The sequence below is a fragment of the Chelonoidis abingdonii genome, chromosome 26 (assembly GCF_003597395.2).
Source record: "Chelonoidis abingdonii isolate Lonesome George chromosome 26, CheloAbing_2.0, whole genome shotgun sequence".
NCBI lineage: Eukaryota > Metazoa > Chordata > Testudines > Testudinidae > Chelonoidis > Chelonoidis abingdonii.
Genome location: NC_133794.1, coordinates 2,444,642 through 2,469,637, shown reverse-complemented (window position 1 = coordinate 2,469,637; position 24,996 = coordinate 2,444,642). Strand labels below are relative to the sequence as shown.

General features: G+C 48.5%; 1 protein-coding gene across 1 annotated transcript in view; it reads right to left on the bottom strand.

Moving 5' to 3' along the window:
* Nucleotides 1–24,996, bottom strand: part of LOC116826481 (complement C3-like) — a 56,920-nt gene that overhangs the window by 13,870 nt on the left and 18,054 nt on the right. The window contains exons 13-29 of the mRNA XM_032783234.2: nt 24,205–24,399; nt 23,112–23,273; nt 21,935–22,064; nt 21,124–21,195; nt 20,077–20,277; nt 19,333–19,444; nt 17,298–17,383; nt 16,977–17,116; nt 13,335–13,547; nt 12,282–12,348; nt 11,697–11,783; nt 10,749–10,952; nt 9,106–9,181; nt 4,947–5,106; nt 3,313–3,408; nt 1,811–1,961; nt 186–349 (exon numbers count right to left, since the gene is read on the bottom strand). Of these exons, the coding sequence (XP_032639125.1) occupies nt 186–349; nt 1,811–1,961; nt 3,313–3,408; nt 4,947–5,106; nt 9,106–9,181; nt 10,749–10,952; nt 11,697–11,783; nt 12,282–12,348; nt 13,335–13,547; nt 16,977–17,116; nt 17,298–17,383; nt 19,333–19,444; nt 20,077–20,277; nt 21,124–21,195; nt 21,935–22,064; nt 23,112–23,273; nt 24,205–24,399 (2,316 nt within the window). The remainder of the gene's footprint in view (nt 1–185; nt 350–1,810; nt 1,962–3,312; nt 3,409–4,946; nt 5,107–9,105; nt 9,182–10,748; nt 10,953–11,696; nt 11,784–12,281; nt 12,349–13,334; nt 13,548–16,976; nt 17,117–17,297; nt 17,384–19,332; nt 19,445–20,076; nt 20,278–21,123; nt 21,196–21,934; nt 22,065–23,111; nt 23,274–24,204; nt 24,400–24,996) is intronic.

Sequence of the window (24,996 nt, the reverse complement as noted above, 5' to 3'; positions counted from 1 at the left end):
ACAGAGGCAAAGACCTGATAAGTCATGTTGCCCATCTCCCAGGCAATGCAGGATTGTTCTCTACTGGGCATTCTCCAGGGCTTTCTACAATGACTCAAGTGATCGGAATCCCATCCCTTCTGATGGGAGACCTGCCCACAAAACAGTATCGGAAGGATGCGCGGGACTATAAGGATCATACTCACTTGGGTAGATCCATAGCCCCCTCCGTAGTAGTTCTGCTCTCTCAGCCATCTGACTATGGGACCGGCCAACTCATACTTCTTCATTTTCAGCAAAGCCAGCAAGGCATACGAGGTGCCCTCTATGTTGAAGGTGCGGGCGTTTCGCTCTTCCCAGCGATTTCCCCCTAGGCAGCAGCAAAGAAGGTGAGCTAAAGGACTCTCCCCAAGGACATCCACTCATTCTGATCAGATCTGACTGGACCATACCATCGCCTGACTCCTTCCTCAACTTTCTGCATGAAGGATCGGTAAGTCAAACCAACTGTTGCCCCTTTCGGGCTGAGCAGATACCCAATATTTTGGGTCTTGGAGGATTGTTTCAATTAGGATGAGGAGTTGGTCACAGGCCTCAGGTACATTCTCTGGTGTAAACCTGATTGCTTATGAAAATGCATAGAAAGTCCCGCTTTCCTGAGCATAAGGAAAACCAAAAGCAGGCAACTTCCTTACTGAAAAATCCCCAAGTTTGCCTCTGAAGTGAGTTCCAGGCCCAACAAGCAATGTCTCTCTGCTTGTTTCATAACACTTCTCCAGGCTTTCAGCTGGTTTCTTCCCACAGGGTGCAAAACCAACATACTAGCCCCTGTGTTTGCAATCAGGGAAACCCCTCAGCCCACATGCCTTAGCTCTTGACCTGCTGTGTGCCTTAGGCAGTCTCTACATTGTTTCTAGCTGTGTCTACTACAAAAAGAGTCTTGATTGCTCCCTCCACTGAGTCTGAAAGAGTGCCTGGCACAACCATTAGCTTGAACAAGGACCTGGTCTACACTTAAAACTTAGGTTGTCATAGCTGTGTCACTCAGGCCATGTGAAACAGCGCCCCGCCCTTCCAGAGCGCTATAGCTTTGCCAAACTAACTCCTAGTGCAGACACAGCCAAGTCAATGGAAAAATGCTTCAGTTGAGCTAGCTACCATTGATCATGATGGTGGAGTGCCTCCAGAGATGGAAAACTCCTTCCATGGGGGCAGTCTGCGTCTACAATATGGGACGATACTGACATAGCTGCTGCACTGTTGCTGTGCTGCAGTAGTATCTGTATTGTATTCATCGGCAAGGTCTGTGACTGCTTTGGGATCAAAGACCCACCTGGCACCTTTCAACATAACGTTGTTATATTTAGACAACAGCTTTGTCCTGCCCTGTTTTAACTATCCCAAACAATGGGGCAAACTCCATTTTCTTTGCAGGTAATGTTATTCTCTATCCTCTGAAATTCCCCTTTGCTCAGTTTCATCCAGTTACATCCTCTTGACCCATCCTTTTCTCTCGTTTAGCTATATCGTTTAGCTATACATACAGGGCTCTCAGATTCCTCCTGAGGTCAAGTAATACCATATATCTCTGCCTCATCCAGATCTCAGACACATTAGTGTAAATCTGAAGTAACTCCACTCAATCCAGGAGAGTTACTCTGGATTTACACCCAGTCCAATCAATCTCAAATCTAGATAAAAGGAACAAATCCATGCCTGTTATTCATTCCTCATAAATTAATCCCTCTCCAAACTCCTTTGCTTCTCTTCCCTGAACCCCATCCTGACTTGCCCACATCTTTTCAGTACTTGATAAGATGCCCTCATTTACCTGTCGAAGCTTTCATGAGCGCCTTCTCGGTGTTCAGTTTCCCCACCTTCGCTAAGGCATAGGATGCAAGAGCCATAGTGTAAGGTCTGGATAGAGCCTGGTACCTTTGGGCTAAGTAGTCAGCGGCTTTGCTGATGCTGCCTTCCAAACTCTAGGAGGTGACAAAGAAAACAAAATATCTAATTCATGAGTTAGGCTGAGGTTTTGGGTGGTGTTAATATAACATCGACAGACCCTGGTTGTTGGCAGGCAGGATCGAACCTGGGACCTGCGGAGTTAAATGCATGAGCCTCTACTACATGAACTAAAAGCCCAAAGCCTCTAGTACAGATTTATTAATCTAAGTAATCTTAGTGCCACTAGCTGGGACAGAACACCACATTCAGGAGGTGTGTAGGTTACATTAAGACTTTACGAATTCATGTGGCTTCCAGCTTTATTTAATTTCACAGTAAATTTTGTGCTGGTGAAAGAGGGAGGAGGCTGAAGACATGGAAGTGAGATATTTGAGGGCAGTGAAAGGGGACATTTCTGGACCACATGCAGAATGTCATCAGGAATGAGACCGAAGTCTGTGGCAGGGCTGGCCCTAGCCCAAGTGGCGCCCCAGAGTGTCTTTGGCGACACCCCCTCCATTTATTAAATTTCTGAATACCTTATTTTTTATTGCATTTGTAGCCCATTTCACAACTTTGATGCATGATTAGCATGCAGGATCTATGCACCTCTTCCTGTCAGTGTTCCGCCCCCTCCCCTAGGCTGCACCCTTGCTCTTCCTCTTCCTGTCGCACTCCGCCCCCTCCCTCAAAGTCATCACTCCCCCACGCACTGGCCTGCCTCTCCCTCTTCTATGTCCCCTCCCGCAAGTGCCTCCCGCCAGCCTCCTGCTGATGAGTGGCCACCCCGAGGGACCTGGTAACAGCTGATCGGCAGCCAGCCGGGGCAGAACCACTGTGACTGGTGGATGCTGAGCACCCCCTATTTTTTTTCCCATGGGTGCTTGAGCCCCAGAGCATCCATGGAGTCGACGCCTATGATTCTCTTCATCTCTTCTTTGTACGTGCCCACCACATCACCTCATCCTCCTCTCTTGCAGCTTCTGCCTAATACCACAGACCAGGGCCAGATTTAGGGGCAGGCAATCCAGGCAACCACCTGGGGTGCTGGACTTGGGGAGGCCGTGTGCTGTGTTCAGGGTGCTGTTTTTGTTGTTAAACAAAAAGAGGAAATCAAATGTTTGAAGTAAAATGTTTCCAGTATTCCGTATGTGGATTCATTTTTCACTAACTTCCTAGAATGTTCTGGACCTATAAGCTTTGTTTCTATAAGCTTAGAGGAAACATTTTTTTTTATTTGCTTATATGTGACATGAATAAATGCAGATTTACTAGCTCCTTCCCTAGCAAATTCCCCATGCCATGGGGCCTGGTTCATAGGGGATGGAAAGATGGGAAAACCTGGGTATGAACGTAGAAGTGACTCTACGGTGCAGAGATACTCACGTTGACTTGATCCTTGCAGATTTCCTTGGCCTCTTCCAATGCAATCAACACAAAAGCTGTTAAAGAGACATCAGGCTCAGCACCCTTGTACCCTCCCTAAAGGGGAGCAAAGGACAGATTTGGGATAAGAAAGTCCCCCGAGTACCATGAAAAGAAATAATTAATCCCAGGATCTCAGCATAGGACAGTATAGCAGAACACATGTATCCTAGAAAGCTATCCAAGAATGGACTCTCGGTCATGGCCAGACCTATAGCTGAGCCTCCCTTTGGCTAACAGACACCTGTCGTGCAATGGGCCAGGTTCTGATCTCAGTTACTGTTACTCCTTTGTTAATGTGGAGGAACTCCATCCAAGTCAATAGAGATGCTTCATATTAAACCAGCGTGAGAGAATTTAGCTCACCAGGCCAGTGCTCAGGTCCCACCACTAGCTCCCAGGCAGCTTCCCGTGCGTTAATGGATCAAGCCCCAGTGACAAAGACCAGTGAAGCACCAAGACAGCTGCACTCCACTGGGGCAATGCAAATCACTAAGCCCAGGACAAAGCACATGAGAGGCGTGGACAAGGCATTCTCAGTTGAGGGGAGCTGGCTGGGGAATCAATGCCCGGGGAGATGAGGCCAGGCCAGAATCTAAGTGTCTTTAATAAATGCTGCAAAACTACCCTCTTTGGAGACATCTTTCCACCACGAGAACACCACTCAAAGCACTAACCCCACCACCTTCTATCTAATAAACCTAGACACGGACACCCCCTAAACCCTGACATGGACACCCCCTTCTGCCCTACACCCTACCACTGAGGCCCCTAACACAGAGACCCTTTAAACCCAGACACTGACATCTCTAAACCCCAGGGGTGCTGGAACAATTTTTATAGTGGGGCTGCTGAGAGCCATTGAACCAAACTGTAACCCTGTATATAATAGAAACCACTTCAAGCCAGGGGTTGTTGCAGCACCTCACGCACCCCTAGTTCCAATACTTCTGCTAAACCCTGACACCTCCTTCAACCCCTAAACCCTAACACTGAGACCCCTAAACCCCACCCTGACACCCCTAAAACTTGACACTTATGCCCCCAAAATCCTGACACCGACACCCCCTTCTACACCTTAAACCCTGACCCTGAAACCCCCATACCTCAACATTAACAACCCCTTCTACCATAAACCCTAAACTGAGACCCCTAAATCCTGACACTAACACCCCCAAAAGCCCAACACCAACACCCCCTTTTGTCTAATAAATCTTAACACTGACATGCCCTAAACCCTGGCACCCCTAAATCCCAACCCTGAGACCCCTAGCTCCAACAATGACCCCTTTTTCCACTCATACTCCAAACAACAAAAAAACCAAGAATGATCTAGCCCCAACAAGGGAGAAGTGCCAAAGACTCCATGAAGTCCACGAAGGACTAAATAGATACAGTCTGGCCCATTGGGCCTGAATCTCCATTCACTACTGCCAATGTAACTGCACCGGGAGAGAGAGAGGAGATCATTCTGCGTGAGCACAGACTTTGGGATGTAGCCCAGTAAGACGTCCCTTTGAATTATGAACCAACAAGTTGCTGTGATGCTTGAGGTGGGTAGTGATTGGTGTGTAAAAGTCAAAGGAAACACGTACAACCATCTCTCCGTGGATTACAGGGGCATCTTCTTGGAAGACTCCGTCTGGTTTCTGCTTTTCCAGGATCAGCCATTTTACCGCTCCGCAGATAACTTGGTTTTCAATGGGCACCAGTTTCTTAGCCAGGGCAAAGACCTTCACCACATATGCCGTCAGCCTGAGGGCAGAATCAATAACATCATGGTCACTCCTGCCTTCCCAGAACTGCCCTCAGTGTGAAAGCTGGACCGTCTGCACTCAGGTATCAGGTGAGATGATTCACAGCAGTAAATGGAGTGAGGTTCATGTGGGTCAGTTTATAGTAACCTGAGTGAGCAGGAGCTAGGGAAAATGTCACCCCTTGTCCGGGAAAGCGCATCCAGACACTGCTCCCCATTACGGCTGGCTCTACTTGAGATGTACTGAGCTCTCACTGCCTGCAGTGGTATGACCAGAATGGTGGGGATGCTGTGGACAGCTGGCCCCTGGACACTGGACCGGAGAGTCATCAAACTCAACTTAACACAAAACAATGAACAGCCATCAAGATGGTAATGGTTAATGTGAGCCAGCTACAAACTAGCCATCTAAAAGTGAAAGGACCTGGAGTTCATTACTAAGGCTGTGAATCTGTCATGGAGGTGGTGGAAGTCACTGATTCCATGACTTTCCGTGACTTCTGCAGCTGGTGTAGCTCGTCCCAAGGACTGCCTGAGCATCAGTCCTGGGGGCATTATGACAGATTTTTGTTACCAATTTGCCTGAGGTGTTAGGTGATTAGGCTGATGCCGCAGGATTGTTAGGGGAGGGGATCAAGGAGCACACCTAGTGTTTAAGTTTTAAAGCTTTATTAATAAAACAACAGCGGTTGGGTGCTTTTTATGTTACTTAGAGGAAGGAAGGAAGCATTAGTGCCCATGCCCTAACCCACTTTCATACTTATGCACGCACGACCCAAGGCTGGCCAAGCCTGGGTGTAACGCAAGAAGAAGAGTGGGAAGGGTGGACAAGAGTTTTGTTCTGTGCACAGCCTGTTCAGGGTCCGCTGCTGATTTTTTTATTTGCTTTAGCTTTTAGGAGGGTTTTAAGTTTTGGGGGGTTGAGGGGGTTTTGTTTAGGGACCTTTGTATTTGTGCTTTTTGTGTCAGTTTAAACTGGCCTTTTGTGGCTTTTTGAGCTTTTTTAAAAACACACTGGCTTTAGGGACACAAAACTGTTGGGTTTTTTTCCTTGCTGGCCTTCACTGTTTTACTAGTTTTTGCAGCCCCTACAGTTTTGTTGAGATGATTTTTTTTATGGCTGATTGGGGTTGGAACCCAGGCCCCCATCTTTCTTGGCAGGCGGCAGAGAGTTTGTTGTGTGCCGCGGCCTTGGGCTGGAGGTAGTGTTTTATTTTTGGACCTAGCTGGAGCATCAAGTTAACTCGTTTCTTTTTTCCTTCCTCCCCCTTCGGCCTTTTGCAACCTGCAAAGGTATTTTTTACTTCACACTTACACCTTCAACCCTTCCCCAAATCGTTTTCACTGTGTTTACAAGCATTAGCAATATACAATGCTAGTGCCTACCCAGGGGACCCCATGGGGGCAATTTTACTGCGACTGTGACATTCCCCCCCTTGACCCTGAATCAACATTTTGTTGTGAGCGGTCACCACTTAGGTTTTCACCCTCCCTCCAACACTGTGGCCCGTGTTAGCATTGGCCTCCTACACAAACAGCAATATAGCAAGGGCAGCAACCAGTGCATATACGAGTAGTGGCTTTTGGCTTTATTAACATAACACATTTTTTTGTTGACATAAATGCCCCATCCGGATGGATGTGGCAAAGGCAGCTTTTTTTTAAATCGAATGTGTGCTGCAAACAAAGGAGGAGGCATTTGTTTGGAATGCGGCGAGCTGCTCCCAGACGTGCATTAATGGGAGAAACACATTGGGAGTAATTTATGCAAAATTAAACACAATGTAGTTAGAAATCTTAACCGTACTTTGCCTAACCGCGGGCCAATGCACCAAAAAATGTTGCGCCTGAGAGTGTAACAGCAAATCCAGGGGCACCCTGGGATAGGTAGTTTTTCAAACACATGCAGAGGTATTGGTAAATAGCTGTTCCTTAGTAGAGGCGTATTTCGATGTCTCCCCTTTTCAGCAAATGTGTTGACCCACCTTATAAGCATGGCCGGTATTGCCTTTTATTACACATTATTTGAGGGGGCTTTATTGGCCATAGCTGCCAGGTGTTGCCCTTTGCAATTTATATGTGCCAATAGTTAGAGGATGTAGTGAGCACATACTGCGTAATTGTGTTATTGGGGGGGCGCCAGCTCCCACACCTCGCGATGGATCACCCAGTTCCAGAGGCAGCCTTTTCGAAGGCCTGGTTGGATTTTTATGGCGGGGGCCCCCACTTTTTTTATGGGACCAAAGGCCGTGAAGGAGCAAGCTATGCCTGTGCACCTGTAATTTGTGAGCCTTTAGGCATAGCGAAACAGCCATTGCTTCAGGGAAATTTCTGACTGGGAATGGACTGTGACTGTGGGCTTGGCTACATTTGAGAGTTACAGCACTGGTGGTGGCTTTACAGCACTGTAACTTACTCCCCGTCCACACTGGCAAGGCACATACAGCGCTGTATCTCCCTGGCTACAGCGCTGGTTGTACTCCACCTCGACAAGAGGAATAAAGAGAACAGCGCTGGTGCTGCAGCGCTGGGGTACCAGTGTAAACAGTGATTAATCTTACTACACTGTAACTGACCTCCGTAACCTTCCTATAATGCTTTTTAAGTAAAGATAATACTCTTTGTTTTGTTGTGAACTCGGGGCTCCCGGAGCTGCTTATCTAAAAAACAAACACAGCTACTGTTTGCTGTGAATGAGGCAGGCAGGGGGACGAATGTCCACAGCTAGTGTTTGCTTGAGGAGAGAAGCAGTCCGGAGGGGGTGGGGGTCTGTTTTGGAGCAGCTGCTTATCTGGTCTGAAGGCTATCTGCATTTAGTGAATGAGAGAGGGGTGGGGGAAGGGGTTGAAACTTTTAAAATGATTGAAGGTTGGTGCTGTGTATCTTCAAGTCCTTAGAACTTGCAAGGCAGGAAGCTGAGAACAGTGTCAGCTCCAAAAATCCACTCTCTCTGTCTCCCTCACGCTCCTTGTCACACTCCACCCATCCCCCTGTTTTGAAAAGCACCTTGCAGCCACTTGAACACTGGGATAGCTGCCCATAATGCACCACTCCCAACACCACTGCAAATGCGGCCACACTGCAGCGCTGGTAGCTGTCAGTGTGGCCAAACTGCAGCGCTTTCCCTACACAACTGTATGAAGACAGGTTTAACTCCCAGCACTGTACAGCTGCAAGTGTAGCCAAACCCTGTGACTGAGCAGCAGCAGTGCCAGGGGCCACCCTGGGGGCAGTCTGAGCAGCGGCTGGAGCAGCAGCTCACTGGCAGCCCCGGAGGCCGTCGGAGAGCAGTCCCCAGGGGCCTCGGAACAGTGGGTGGCTGGATGCAGTCAGACCCTGCCACCAGAGCAGGAGCCAGCTGTCAGCCCCCGGGAATCTCCCAGAGCAATGGTGCATGCGGGACCCCCAGAGCAGCAGCACCCCGAGGACACCCAGAGCAGCAGCGCCCTAGGAACAGCTAAGAATTAGGGGTGACACACTCTGACCGGGTGTTTCTAGTAAAAGTCATGGACAGGTCACCAGCTGTGAATTTTTGTTTGTCCATGACTTTTACTAAAAATACCCATGACTAAATCTTCGCCTTATTCAGTCCTAGTCCCTCAAGCCATCTGCTCACTCACACTGAACTGTCACTGAAATCACTGGGGGCCACATTTACAACGTATTTAGGCATCTAAAGATGCAAATAGGCACATAGCAAGATTTACCAAAGTGCCTAAGTGAGTTAGGCACCAAACTCCCATTGACTTTCAAAGGGAATTAATCCCTTACTCTGCTTAAGTGATATTGTAAATCCTGCCAGGTGCCTGTCTCATCTCTGGGCATCGTTCCGTTGCCATCTGTGGGAGCTGGATTGGGTATTTTTTTCCCATTGTGTGTGTTAACCTTTGCCCTCTGGTTTTGGGCTGGAGACTGACTTGCTCTGACTCACACATTACATGTGTAGGGTCAAGCTAACGCTGATCAAGAGGGTGCATTAGAAAACCCACTGTCCTCACCAAGTGCTTGCTGGTCGGTCTTTGAAAGCAGCGTATGAGAAGTCGGGTTTTTTGTAAACCATCTGCTGCGTGTAACCTGAAAGAGGGAGAGTAAGAAGGAGCTGTGCGATGTCTGGCGAGCGTCTAATGAGGACTTTACATGTGTAAGACAAACCAAGTCAGAGCTGTGACCCCTGCCGCTGCTCTCTGAGTTGTGTGGCTCTCCCTTTTTCTGCAGGTCTCTCTCAGGAGGCACACACCATAGCAACTCAAGGGAAGCAAAGGCAGACAGCTATCGGGTGGGGAAGCTGATTGGCATGGGCACTGCCCTGTTCCTCACCAGCATGAATCCTCCTTTCAGGGCAGGAGTGGGGCCAAGTGATTACAGTGTGTGGGGACTTGGGAGGCGGGATGCCTGGGTTCTATGCCAGACTCCAGGAGGGGAGGGTGGGATAGTGTTTGCAGCAAGATGCTGAGAGTCAGGACTCCTCGGTTCAATTCTCAGTTCTGTCACTCACTGGATGATGCGATGTTGGGCAAGTCACTGCCTGCCTCGGTTTCCCCATATTGTAAAAGCTTAAGAGATGGGATGTTTGTAGTTCAGACTCCGCACCTAATGTAGGCGGGCCTGCGGTGTAGGAAAAGGGACACCTGTTCCTTCAGGAGTAGGCTGAAACCTATCAAGTTCTCTCAGTGGTCATGAAATTCTCTCTCCTTCCTTGCTACCAAGTGCCAATCTGACACAGATGTGAACTATGGGTGAATGGCCTCCACCCCATGACTATCCCATCCCCCGCACAACAGCCATGGGCTAGCAATGAACAAGAGCCCAAAAGCCTGGCAGGACTGAAAATGAGGTTGGGCCTTTGTCTGCATAGGAAGGTCTATTCAGAGTTATCATGACTAATGCCGGTGTACACTGGTGGAGGGATATTAAACCTCATGCTTCAGGTCTTAAACCAACCTCTAAAGGAAGTAGGAGACCTAAAGTGGGAGACAAATTCTCTATTTTAGAGACGTATCTGGTCCCCATTCCCATAGTACCTAGATGACTCACAATCTTCAACATACCTACCAGGAGTGCCGGAATGGGGACTTGTCAGGGGGCCATGACCCCTCCCACTTTTTTCTTATGGGTGAGTGACGGGGGACGAGGGGGCAGAGAGGAGTGGGCGGCAGAATGGGGGCCGGAGGAGGTGGGGCAAGGGCAAGGCCTCGGGGGGAAGAAGCCTAGTGGGGTGGGGCCTGGGGGCAGAGTGTGGGTGGGCCAGCAGCGGGAAGGGCAGAGTGGGAGCAGGCCACACTCCAGGTGCTGGAAGCTTACGGAGCTCCTGCCATCTACCCTCACAACACCCCCGTGCAGCAGGGCACTGCAACTCTCCCCATTTGCAGAGGGGGAAATGGACTTGCCCAACATCACACCAGGAGTCTGTGGCAGAGCAGGGAACTGAACTGGTGTTTCCTGAGTGCCAGGCTAGCTGCCTGATCCCTGACTCTCTATCTGTCACCTAATGTGCTTAACGTGAGGTTTCTGAAGCATTTGGTACTGGCCACTCTCCAACACAGGCTACTGAGCTAAATGAACCTCAGGGCCAGTCCTGTGCAGCAGTTCCTGTGCCCCTACTGCGAGCCTGAAGGATTTGCTGTCTGGCATGAGTACTTACCTTGCATGATCAACTTGATGGCTTCCGCCCTGCGTTCCACCCCAATCCTTTCCCACTGCTCGGTGCTGTCCAGGTAGATGGTGGCGATGACCGGAGGGGTCATGCCGATCATGTTCTGTTCCCCGCAACCAGACGGCGTCACAATGAGGTGCTTTAGGTTGGCCCCGTCGATGGAGTTTTCGACAATGATTGTCACAGGGTTTCCTGGCCAAGGAAATAACACAGCATGAATTCGAAAATGGAGAGCAAGCGCTTGTGGGGACAGAGAGAGAGACAGACCTCTCTGCGAGCAGGGGCAGATTGAGAGCTCAATCCTGCATGGTGTTAAGCACACCCAAACCCCATGAAGGGATCCTAACCCAGCAACCATTGATCCAGGCCCTGTGTGCTAACAAGGTCCCCGCAATGCTCTGAGTATTTCTCACCAAGCCCTCTTAGGTACTTCACTCCAGCCCTGCCAGCGGTGGGGATAGAACCTGGACACTCCCACTCTGAAAGCACCAGCCTTTGCTGGTTGAGTTGAATGGGGTTAAAGGAAGAGTTATTATCCACATTTTACAGATGGGGACCTGAAGCACAGACAGGCTAAGGGAGCTGCCCAGAGTCATCAGGAATGTCTGTGGCCAAGCAAGGTCTTGAACTTAGACTTCTTAAATACTAAACTAGGCCTCAAACCACTAGGCCATCCTGTCCAGAGACACAGGCTGCCCCCTGGGTGCTCCTTATTTCTGTGCACCTGTCTCTCCTGTCAGCACCTGCTTAGCCACACATTGACAACGACTTTGCTGTATCTTGGCCATTAATGTTCGATAGTGCACATAGACAGTTGTAACAGAACCAAGTGGGTAATCGGTCCGCCTCCTGCGAGTGTGGCTACCAGAGGAGAATTCATTGCTCCCTTCACTCTGTTTCTAAAGCATAAAACTCTTTCAAATCAGAGGCCCTTGCCTTGGATGCTGACTTTGGTCTCCGATTCTGTGTCTGGAACCCTGTCATCTATATCTGCCGCTTTCACCTTCTCTTCCTGGACTCCCCCTGAAAAGGAAGGATGAGGAAAAGAGACACTGAAATGCCATCCAGCCAGCCAGCTGAGCTTTGCTGCTGGTTCTTGAATAATACTCTACAACGCTCATAGAGAGCCCTGCACAATCCACTGATGTGCTAGGGCAAAGGGAGGGAGGGGGCAGCTGAGATGGGGATCAGGAAGCTGTGAATACAGGACAGGCAGAGGTGGCTGCATTTCAGTGGCAGCTGAATTGCTCTCATATTGCTGATTCTAGTCTTCTGTGATGAGCCTGATTTTGACCTCCATCTCAGCCAACACGAAACCAATCCCTCTGAAATCTCCCACGCATGATCAGAGGCCAGGGTAGAATTTTTCAGGGAAGTTTGCTGCAGATTTGATTAAGAGTTTGGGTTAGATACAAGGACTCCAAAAACAGAGATGCCCTCACTTAAATATAGATTGTGGAATTCTTTGAGACCTTCAGGATGAGAGGTGCCATGTAAACACAAAGCAGTGTGGCTACTCACCTGGTCCTTTCGCAGATGGATCCAGTACTACAGACTTAACTGTTTTGGACATCCTCATCCCTTCCGGCTAGAAAGGAATGACAAGAGCATAGTAAGCACAGTAGCATTCAGAAACAATGAAGAGCAGAAGGAAAAGTGAGCGACTTGCTGATCTTGTGATCAGCGTGAATCAGAAGTTACTCCACTTTGGAAGTCAGCAGTCAAATGAAACTGAGATCAGGGTCCGTCCCAATGAGTCTGGAATCCGACCTCAACCTCAGGCAGAGTCCCTTTTCATTGTGGATCGTGGTTAGGATGCATCCAAGAACAAGTCCCTATGCCAAATTCATCCCTAGCATAACACCACTGATTCCACCACAGATGAACGGGACAAATATTTCCCAGAAGCTGAGAATGGGCGACAAGGAAAGGATCACTTGATAACTACCTGTTCTGTTCATTCCCTCTGGGGCACCTGGCATTGACCACCGTCAGAAGACAGGATACTGGGCTAGATGGACCTTTGGTCTGACCCAGTATAGCCATTTTTATGTTCTTATGAATCTGGCCTACAGAGTCTGGCAGGGCGAGGAAGTGAGAAGCTCAATTCATTCCATCATTGCTCTGTGACCTCCCTCAAGGACTATTATACTCCCTGATCATCACTGGAGGATCTTCCTCTCACCCAGTATTGCAGTGATCTCCTGGGGCAGGCCAATGGGACACCCTTCACAGCCCACCAATGCTGCTACTTTGCTCAGCTCTCTCTGCTGGGTGATATGAGGCTCTCCCTGGGTGCATTGATCCAGCACCCACTGGTCCAAGGAGCAAGACCCTGGGCCTGAGGAACTGAACCAAGGTCTCTTATATGACGGCTCAGAGGATCGAGTGCAAGATAACCAGGCCAGTCCCAGCCCTGCTGTAGTTGCCACAGGGGAGGGGAGGAAGTGGGACGAGGATGGAGATACAGGGTGTTAATTTAACAGGTTAAGGGACAGCACCGATTCCAGAACCCAGCCAATCTGGCATCCAGCCTCTTGCCCTCCAGCAGATATCAAGCCCCCTGATACCTACCACAACCTTCAGTTTCTTCTTCACGCCATCAGCCACAAAACTGCCCCACACCGCTGCCTTGACCTCAATGTCGTGAGATCCCAGCTGCAATGGGACAATCACTAATGGCACGGCCAGGGAGGACTTGGCTTTGATGTCAAGGATCTGCCGGTATTTAGCCCTGGAAGTGGATGCGCTGCAGAAAACTGGGTTGTGCATCAGCTCCAGCCGGACCTGAGAAGAGAACAGAGATTCATGAGCAGGCAGTCTACGCACCATGACACTGTAGGGCAGTGATCCAAAACGTATCCTCTGACTGGAGTTTGCCTTTAATCTTAATAAATAACAGACATGGCTGTACTTACAAAGCATGTGACTGTATAATGACCACCTTCCTGAGAGGCCCTTCAGGACCACCCCCAGTTCTGTCTTGCCTCAGAGAGGCTCTCAGCCTGTCATATTCTTGAATGGAAGTAATGAGACCCTCCTGGTCTGAGTCAGCAAGAAAGCTCCAAACCTGGTACCTATTCACAGATTTGTAGGCCCAGCCAGAGGAGAATGGCAGTCGGAAGGGGATTTTTTTTAAATATCCCTCTATATCATGCAATTTTGCCCGAAGCTGGGAATAGGCAACAGATCACTCGATGATTGCCTGTTCTGTTCATTCCCTCTAGGGCACCTGGCACTGGTCACTGTCAGAACACAGGACACTGGGCTAGATGGACCATTGGTCTGACTGTTCTTAACTGGGTGGATTCTATAGCCCTGATCCTGCAAGGTACTGAGCACTCAACAAGGTCAATGGGAGACAAGGGTGTCTAGCCCCAAAGAGATCAGGCCCTAGAAGAATCATAGAATATCAAGGTTGGAAGGGACCTCAGGAGATCATCTATTCCAACCCCCAGACAGATTTTTACCCTAGTTCCCTAAAAGCCCCTGTCAAGGATTGAACTCACAACCCTAGGTTTAGTAGGCCAGTGCTCAAACCACTGAGCTATTCCTATCCACCATTTTGTTTCAGTTTGGCTGTCTGTCAAAGCATTATAACATAAGAACGTGGTACCGAGTCAAACCAAAGGTCTATCTAGCCCAGTATCTGTCTACCGACAGTGGCCAATGCCAGGTTTGCCCAGAGGAGTGACTAAAACAGACAATGATCAAGTGATCTCTCTCCTGCCATCCATCTCCATCCTCTGATGAACAGAGGCAAGGAACACCATTCTTTACCCTTCCTGGCTAATAGCCATTTATGGACTTAGCCACCATGAATTTATCCAGTTCCTTTTAAACATTGTTATCGTCCTAGCCTTCATAACCTCCTCAGGTAAGGAGTTCCACAAGTTGACTGTGCGCGCGTGTGAAGAACTTCCTTTTATTTGTTTTAAACCTGCTACCTATTAATTTCATTTGTTACCCCTAGTTCTGTATTATGGGAATAAGTAAACAACCATTCCTTATCCACTTTCTCTACAACACTCAATGTTTATATACCTCTATCATATCCCCCCTTAGTCTCCTCTTTCCATGCTGAAGAGCCTAGCCTCTAATCTTCCTCGTATGGGACCTCCTCCAAACCCCTAATCATTTTAATTGTCCTTTCTGAACCTTTTCTAGTGCTAGAATATCTTTTTGAGGTGAGGAGACAACATCTGCTAACAGTATTTGAATGTGAGCGTACCATGGATTTATAATAAGGCATAACATATTCTTGTCTTATTCTCTATCCCTTTTTAATGATTCCTAACATCCTGTTTGCTTTTTTGACCACCTCTGCGACTGCGTGGACCTCTTCAGAGAACTATCCACGATAACGCCAAGATCTTTTTCCTGACTCGTTGTGCTAAATTAGCCCCCATCATATTGTTGTATAGTTGGGGTTATTTTTTCAATGTGCATTACTTTACATTTATCCACATTAAATTTCATTTGCCATTTTTTGCCCAATCACTAGTTTTGTGAGATCTTTTGAAGTTCTTCACAATCTGCTTTGGCCTTAACTATCTTGAGCATTTTATATCATCTGCAAACTTTGCCACCTCACTGTTTACCCCTTTCTCCAGATCGTTATGAATAAATTGAATAGGATTGGTCCTAGGACTGCCCTTGGGGAACACCACTAGTTACCCCCTCCATTCTGAGAATTTTCTATTATTCCTACCCTTGTTCCCTGTCTTTTAACCAGTTCTCAATCCATGAAAGTACCTTCCTTTTATCCGATGACAGCTTAATTACGTAAGAGCCTTGGTGAGGGACCTTGTCAAAGGCTTTCGGGAAATCTAAGTACACTATGTCCGCTGGATTCCCCTTGTCCACATGTTTGTTGACCCCTTCAAAGAACTCTAACAGATTAGTAAACACGATTTCCCTTTACAGAAACCATGTTGGACTATTGCTCAACAGTTTATGTTTGTCTGTGTCTGACAATTTGTAATTCTAACATTGTTCGACTAATTTGCCTGAGCAGGGAGGTACCGACGTTAGACTTACCAGTCTGTAATTGCCGGGATCACCTCTAGAGCCCTTTTTAAATATTGGCGTTACATTAGCTAACTTCCAGTCATTGGGTACCAAAGCTGATTTAAAGGACAGGTTACAAACCTTAGTCAATAGTTCCACAACTTCACATTTGAGTTCTTTCAGAACTCTTGGGTGAATGCCATCTGGTCCCAGTGACTTGTTAATGTTGGTTTTATCAATCAATTCCATAACCTCCTCTAGTGACACTTCAATTTGTGACAGTTCCTCAGATTTGTCACCTACAAAAGCCACCTCAGGTTTGGGAATCTCCCTGACATCCTCAGCCATGAAGACTGAAGCAAAGAATCCATTTAGCTTCTCCGCAATGACATTATCGTCTTTAAGCGCTCCTTTTGTATTTCGATCGTCAAGGGGCCCCACTGGTTATTTAGCAGGCTTCCTGCTTCTCATGTACTTAAAAACATTTTGTTATTACCTTTGGAGTTTTTGGCTAGCCGTTCTTCAAACTCCTCTTTGGCTTTTCTTATTACACTCTTACACTTAAGTTGGCAGTGTTTGCTCCTTTCTATTTGCCTCACTAGGATTTGACTTCCACTTTTTAAAGGAAGTCTTTTTATCTCTCACTGCTTCTTTTACCTGGTTGTTAAGCCACGGTGGCTCTTTTTTAGTTCTTTTACTGTGTTTCTTAATTTGGGGTATACATTGAAGTTGGGCCTCTATTATGGTGTCTTTAAAAAGGGACCATGCAACTTGCAGAGATTTCACTTTAGTCACTGTACCTTTTAACTTTTGTTTAACTAACTCCCTCATTTTTGTATAGTTCCCTCTTTTGAAATTAAATGCCACAGTGTTGGGCTGTTGAGGTGTTCTTCCCCCCACAGGGATGTTGAATGCTATTGTATTATGGTCACTATTTCCAAGCAGTCCTGCTATAGTTACCTCTTGGACCAGCTCCTGCGCTCCACTCAGGATTAAATCTAGAGTTGCCTCTCCCGTTGTGGGTTCCCATACCAGCTGCTCCATGAAGCAGTCATTTAAAGTATCAAGAAATTTTATCTCCGCATTTCGTCTTAAGTGAAATGTTCCCAGTCAATATGGGGATAATTGAAATCCCCCACTACTATTGGGTTCTTAATTTTGATAGCCTCAGGTCCACTGCAGAGCCCCATGAGGCAATGAGCTTACCTTAATTTGTTGATCCCGATAGTTGTAGAGAATAGCTCGGATTTCCACCTGCTCATTCCTCACTACAGAGTAGGGCAGACGGAGGTCGATGAAAAAATCTTTCATTACTGTTATCTCATAGGGGTCAGCCACACAGATCCCTGCAATGGGGAAAGACCCAGGGTCAGAGACAGGGGAGCTTATACTTTAGTCCTGAAACATGTCTGCTGTCTCCTCAATTGTTCCATCTCACTGTGACCTTTCCAAGGCCCATTGTGGCCTGGGGTCTTTTCCCCATTAGCTTTTCTGCCTGTTCTCTGGAGAGCTTGTTGTGTTCCCCACCTTTGGTCTCTGAAAGGCTCACAGCCAGGACTTCCCAGGTGGTGATGGAATCCTTCAGGAAAATAGACACCGTCTTGGAAGAAATTCTATATGGAAAGAGAAACACAGAGCCTGTTACAGAAGGAAGGAGCTAGAACTGATGGACATTTCCCAGCTAGGGGGCCAAAATCAAAGGTGAGCAAACTATATGCACATCTGGCCTGCGGGACCCTCTTGCCCGGCCCCTGAGCTCCTGGCCCAGGAGGCTAGCCCCCGGCCCCTCCCCTGCTGTCCCCTCTCCCCCACAGCCTCAGCTCACTGTGTCACCAGTGCAATGCTCTGGGCAGTGAGGCTGCAAACTCTTACCAGGCAGCGCAGCTGCAAAGCCGGCCTGACCCGGTGCTCTGTGCTGCATGGCGGTGTGGCTGGTTCCAGTCGGACAGCACGGCTGCCTGTCCTGGTGCTCTGGGTGGTGCAACTGTAACACCACCAGCGCTCCAGTAAGGTAAGGGGGCAGGGAGCGGGGATAGAGGGCAGGGGAGTTCGGGGTGGTGGTCAGGGGGTGGGGGTGTGGATAGGGGGCAGGGCAGTCAGAGGTCAGGGAACAGGGGAGTTGAATGGGGGAAGGGGTCCTCAGGGGGGTATTCAGGAAGGAGGAGGGGGGTTGGATAGGGTGGTGGGGGGCAATAAGGGGCAGGGATTCTGGGGCAATAAGGGGACAGGGAGGGGTGGATGGGGCAGGAGTCCTGGGGGAGAGAGGGACTGTCAGGGGACAAGAAGCAGGGGTGGTGGGATAGGGGGCAGGGGCCAGGCCACGTCTGGCTATTTGGAGAGGCACAGCCTCCTCTAACCAGCTCTTCATGCAATTTCAGAAACTCAGTGTGGCCCTAAGGCCAAAAAAACGTTTGCCCGCTGCTGGTCGAGATCCTTCTATCTTAGGACTGACGTCCATGGTAAAGCCTTCTTCACCCAACCACTGAACTGCAGAGCCATCTGGAGAGGAACTCAGCGGTCTAAGTTCTGCACCAGCCACAGGACACAACCTGTTTTAAAAGTCTCAAGGGTAGGGATATTAATTCTAGTGTTCCGGTCTAATTCCAAGCAGGGGAATTATATTCCATTCCAGTGGAGAGGGGCCTGACCCATCACTTCATTTACCATTTAAAAAAAGGTTCAGCCATCCAATTAGAAATCACCATCAACATCACAAGTCTCAGCAACCCAATACCACAACCAGACTAACAAACAGAAATGAGGAACGGTTCCCGAACAGGATAAAAGGCCAACGCTAAACAGCCACACACTTACATTCATATTCTAGCACCTAAATCAGCTGCCTGGTTTTTCATTAGGGCTGAAGCCAGGGGATACTGCTGGCTGCTCAGAACCTCTGAAAGTAGGGCCAGTTCTTTTAGATACCTAAATATGGGCTCAAAACTGGAGTAACTGAATTAAATTCTCTTCACTCTGTTATATAGAAGGTGAGACTGGATGATCTAACAGCCCATTCTGGCCTTAAAATCTAGGAGTGACTCTGAATATGGATCAGCTGCTGAATGCTGGCCCTAATTCATGACAAATACTCCACCCATCTCCAGTGGGGATCTTGCTGGTGGAAAGACACTGACTTCAGTGGGATCCAGGAGCAGCACCAGGGTTTCTGGCGCCCTAGACAGAATTCAGGGGGTGGCATTTTGTGCGCTCCCACCGGGGCACGCAGGAGCTTCCAGTTCCACTCCCATCGCGCCGCTGAAGAAGGACCCTCTGCCGAAATGCCGCAGGCAACAGCGGCAGTCATTGAGCTGCTCAGTTGCCTGCCACTGTTTTCCGCGGTACATCGGCAGAAGGACCTTCTTCGGCGGCGCGACGGGAGCGGAACTGGAAGCTCCCGTGCGTCCCATGGGAAGCGCACAAAATGCCGCCCCCCAAATCCTGGCGCCCTAGGCAACTGCCTAGGGTCGCCTAATGGAAGCGCCGGCCCTGGTGGGAGCTACACCATACCACATCTGAATGTGGCCCTTTGATGAATGGGAGTGACACGGCCACATGCTCTTACCCCAGTTCATTTGGTCGCTCAGTCAGTTGGTCCACTTGCCACAGCCAGCTCTCTGGAAACTGGCTCCTTGAGGTAATATCTTCGTCAGACATGAAATCTTCATCCAGGTCACCTGGAAAATCAAGTCACAGACCATGTGGCTCTGTAGTGACATTGACTGGAGTGGGGCAAACCTGAAAGGATTTGGGGGTGACCTATTCTAGAACTGATCTGAAAGCATCCCTGATTTGACCTACATTGCCAAGTTTTGATGCTGCCAGCCCAGAAGAGCAAGAAACAGAATGTGGTTGAACAGCTGGAGGGGAAGCCACAGGTTTCTTCTCTCCATGCCTGCCTTTCTGTTCCCCCATGAGCTAGCCTTTTCTGGGCTCCTATAACACTGGTATAAGCCACTGTCTCGGTGCTCCATGTGCGCCCTCTAGTGGATATTCTGCAAAGGTAAGAGCCTACTACTATTCCTAGCTAGGGAGTTACCCCTTTAGCTCAAGTGGTAGAGGACTGTGCTTTAGAAACAATGGTTAAACCTCAGCAGCGACCTGTGAAGAGGTTATTACCCTGACTCATCTGGGTCCCCATATCAACATGGTGCAAGACTAACAGGATTGCTGCCACTGCATTCATGCCCATCTCTCCCATGGAAGATCTGTGAACATGGGCAGGGTTGGTTCACATGGCATGGTCTTATTTCTCTAACAATTCCCCCTGCCTTGCTCCTCTGAGTGATATTGAAACCCTGGTACTTGCTTCTTGCAAGTTCCAGATGGAGCTCCCGGTGCAGCTTGTCACGTATGGTCTTGATATAATTGCAGCAGTTGAGGAAGGTCTTCTTGCATTCATCTGTATCCAGGATGTACCCAACCCGCTTCTCGCAACTGTGCCCCATGGGGTTCTCATGCATCCCGTCTTCACAGCATTTCTTCAGCTTCCGGTCCTGGTAATCTGCCGCTGAAATGTACAAGCCAGAAGATCATTCCTACCAAGCTTCTTCTAGTCCTCTCTCTCTCATTAATTTACTAGTAGACATGGCCAAAGAAAGAACATAGGAACTGGCACTCTGCTCTGTCTAATCCAGTATCTTGTCTCTAACAGTGTCTAGCACCAGCTGCTTCAGAGAAAGGTGCAAGAAACCCCACAGTGGAATAAACTGCCCACAGAGAGGTTTCATCCTGACCCCAATCAGGTTGGCTCATGCCCTGAAGCATGGGGATGTATAGCTCTTCTTAAAAAATCCTATCCTATGGAATGGTGAACATCCTCCTTTTCCATGTAAATGGCTCATCATTTTTGAATCCTGCTAGGCTCTTGGCCTCAGTACAATCCTATGGTGGTGAGTACTATGGGTTAATGCATTGTGTATGAAAATAGTTCCTTTTATAAATTCTTAATTAGAAACCATTCAGTTGGGTTGAGTGTCTCCTTGTGCTTATAGGGTAATGTAACAATGTACCTGTTGTTGTTATTTGAGTTGTGTAGCACTTTGGGTCCCCAGTCATGGCCCAGAACCCCACAGTGCTGAGGGCTGAACCAACACAGAACAGAGAGACGGTCCGTGCCCCAAAGAGCAAGTTACCATTCATTGTTTTCTATACCTCGATCGCATCCCCTCTATAAACTGACCAGTTCCAATCTCTCCTCATATGGAAGTCTATCCAGACTCCCCCGTCTCCTGCTAGAAGAAATGCAGCTGGCAGGAGGCTGTAGCAGGGTGAAACTTGTTATGCTAGGGAATCGCATTCCTGCTTTGCATACTTGCTTTGACCAAGGATAGCTACCCCCCTGATTAGTACCTACTTTTGATTGCCTTATACTCAATGAGCTGAACAGAGCGGCGCCGGCGTTTTGCTGGCTGGGAACATTCTGGATCTGCAGAAGGAAGTAAGAAACAGAAATTAAAAACCCACCTACCAAGTGAAGCCCTAGAGTCAACTTGCTGCCATTTCTCTGTGTGGATGTAACAGGGTAACTTTCAAACACCACATCTGGTCAATTCTCAAATTTCTGAGAATGGTCTAGGCCTCAATGAGCAGAATCCCATTGATTTAGGGGGAAATCAGGAAACCAGAAAAGCCATTTTGGCACATAACATATTGTACCTTCCTGTCCCAGCTGGGAGCCACATGAGAGCTGTTGGGCAGATGCCCAGCCAGCCAGGGCAACCAAAAAGAGAGGAGAGTGAAGGAAGCTTCATTCCTTCCTCCGTTCTAGCGCACTGGCCCAAAAAGCCTATAGCCTGGGGCAGAGAGAGTCAGAGAGAAACACCAGCCATCTGCCCATCCCTTCCCCCAGGCCAGGGGGAAGAAAGATACTTTGAAAGTGGGAGAAGCCTAGTGAGCTAGAAGAGAGTCTTTGAATCCCCTCCTTGGAATTATCCCATTCTTAAAATTAATCCCATTTTTAATAGGTGGGCTCCAGTGAGAATTCAGGACCTTATTCTCATCCCCCACTGTAACCCCAACATTTCCATTCCTAGGCCGGTCCAGTGGGATTTGCCCTGCTAGACCGATGTCCCTACCCTGGGGTCATGGCATAGGTCACTGTGCCTTGCTTTGCTGACTCTTTCCTCCCTTCCTCCATCGCTCATGGTGACCGTTCAGAGTGATACCTGTTCTCTGGGGGGTGGAAATCCTACTGCTTGTCTCCAGGGCCAGTCCAGCATCCGTAAATACCCCCAGATTGTTCTTTCCACTGCCAGCCGTACAGCCAATGTCACTCTTCTCCACCGCCTCCCAGATCTATGAAGCGCAAATACAATGGTCCAGCCTGATCCCAAAGCATATACAGGCTGTGAGCCAGATTCTGCTCTCAGGTACAACCGTGCAATCTGCAGTAACTCCACTGACGTCCTTTGAGTAGTTTTGTGTTTGCAGCAGTGTAAGTGAAAGTGAAATCTGAACTGTAAGTAAAGGCCATTCTGCACCAGCAACACAACCGATTTTAGGAGGAGAAAGAAAGAATTATGCAGCCAGTTGAACCCAGACAGAGGAGGATATTTAGGCAGAGAGAAATTAAATACCGAAATTAGAATTCAACCAGACCACCAGGGCCCTGACCCTTGTTGAAAGGGTCACAGGACATTTAATTACCAGAACCTGTGTTTGATATTCAGCTGAGAAATGGCACTTTCAGTAGCATTGCGTCCCCTAAAACCTTGATAAGGCCCGGGAATCAGCGCTGACTCAGAAGAAAGCCACCCTCTGCTGAGTCACTAACACTTTTCCCTGCAGCACAGCGCCCCCTAATGTTGCACTGGGACATTGGGTGCAGCTCTGACTGGGACGTGAGAGTGCCCGCTATTGAGCCCCCACTCCACTCAATACAGCACAGCATCCGCTAGCGCCGCATTTGAGGCATTGGGTACATTGGGTGCAGCTCTGACTGTGGAGGGAGAGCGCCCCCTACTGAGCACACCCCCACTCCCTGATGTACTGCACCACCACGGGCACTGGGGTGAGAACTGTCTCTGAAGGGAAAGCGCCTCCTACTGCATCACCCACGCAGTTCCCTACCGCCCAGCACCATCTGGATCAACACTGTCCAAAGGGCAGGATGTCCTTTAGTGTGTCCAGAACAGCACTCCCTGGGTGTCTCCCAGCCAAGTACTGACCTGGCCGTCCCAGCTCAGTTAAAGTACAGTGGAGCTCACATCCCAAGTGGCAGCTCTGCAAACAAAAGTCTCACTTTGCTTTTCGCCATCCTGGGGCGTAGAGCAAGGATAACAGCCAAGCTGCATTTTCCGCTATAAACATCACAAGTTACAACCAACATCTTTCATGCCCCACCTTAGATTGTGTAATTTTGTGCTTTTTGTTCAGAACGTAGACACCTTTGTCCACAGCCACTAGGCCGACATAAGCTCTGTGGTCTCCTTCCAGCTTGAGTTTCATTGGAGTTCCAGGCTCATGGATTCTCCTGTCTTCGTTGGAGGCTCCTTTCACCACTAGCTGTATGAAAGAGAGTGAAGGGAGAGGTTTTGTTTTAAAGCAGAGGGAGCAGCTAAGAACCCACCCTTTGCAAAACATAGGAGAAAAGGAGGTAAGATCTCAGGTTCCTTGAGCATCCGAAAGCTTAGTTCTGATCTCAGTGGCAGCTGTGTAAATCTGGAGTAGTTCCACTGACTTCAGTGCTGTTATTCCATATTCATGCTGCTGTAAACTAAGAGCAGAATCAGACCCAGTGTCCATGAGGTCCCTTTGTTCGAGCCATGATGGAAAGGTGACTTTGTCCCTCAGGCAGCCCTGGGAAATCTACAGAGAAGTTTGAACTGTAATGGATCTGCTCTGTGGGCCCAATTCTGATCTCACACTGGTGTAAATCAGGAGCAATTAACTGGAGTTACAGCAGCTCAGCATTGTTGTTACATCACAGTCAGGTCCCCTATAGGCATTAGGAGTTACATCTCCTGAATTCATGAGCCAAAAATAAGAATCTTACTCCTGTTAGCCCTGAAGAACCAGCCCAGCCCTGGGAGAGGGAACTGGAATCAATTCTGACTTTCCACATCATCAGTAAAATGGTTAATTTTGGTGCAGATACAAAGCCAGATACTCAGCTGGCGCAAGTCAGTATAGCTCCATCCACTTCAATCCAGAGACTCTTTATTGCTGAGCTAGAAGGAACCAGAGCTTGACTCCCAGATCCCAGAGTGGGTTGACAGCATTGGCTGGGGGGGGGGGCTGGGTTACATCTTTGTACATGCAAATCAATCAAATTTGATCCAGAATTTGCTGGGAGACAGTCAATGAGAAGCCCCACGGTGCCATTTGTAGAGTCCCTTTTGAGAGTCAGTCGGCACTTCAGGCTAGGAAAAACTACTTTGTAATGACACCTTCATAGGAATTAACATATAGAAGGCCAACTTGAATATCAACCCACCGTTCCCATGCATGTGTCCTGGATGTCCAGCCAGACTGAGTCTGCTACAATCTCCGAATTTCCTACTTGGTAGTAAGCCACGATGCGGAATGAAGGGATGAGGTCTGGAGTGATGGGCAGGGACATGGTCACCAGATTTTGTCCCACCTGCCTGGCCTGTCTTCCTACACGAACGATCTTCCCTTTGTTCAGGATCTAACAGGGAAACATGAGATTTGGATTGTTAAAGGCCACAAGAGTTAACACAACAGGTGATTCAGATTCCATGAATCTTCCCATCCACCTGTTTTTTACTAGTAAGAAACGGTCATTTGCAACTTTTCAGATGGGCATTTACATCTGAGCGGAGAGAGGAAAATAAGCTAAAATCCATGTGTTGCAGGAACAGGCTCTAGATGCGGTGGCGTTAATGTTCACCAAATCTGATTCCCAACTCTGAGTATTGTTTATGTTTCACCAACACAGACCAACCCTCCTTTCCCCCATCCCACTCACCAAATATACTTCATATCCGCGCTATATGGCACTTTATTATTTGATTGTCCAGTTCTAAAAATAACAGAGTGGACCTACTACTCTGCGCCGAAAAAGTCACAGTAACGTCTAGTGTTCAGAACAGGGAACTGAGAGCAGGGATTCCTGGGTGCCATCCCCAGCTCAAAGAGGAAATATGCTCTAGTGAGTGCACGAGGAGGAGTCAGGACTTCTGGTTCCAACTGCAGATCGAAGAGGAAGTATGGTTTAGTAGCAAGTGCAGAGGGATGGTTGTTAGCACTCCTGGGTTCTGTCTCC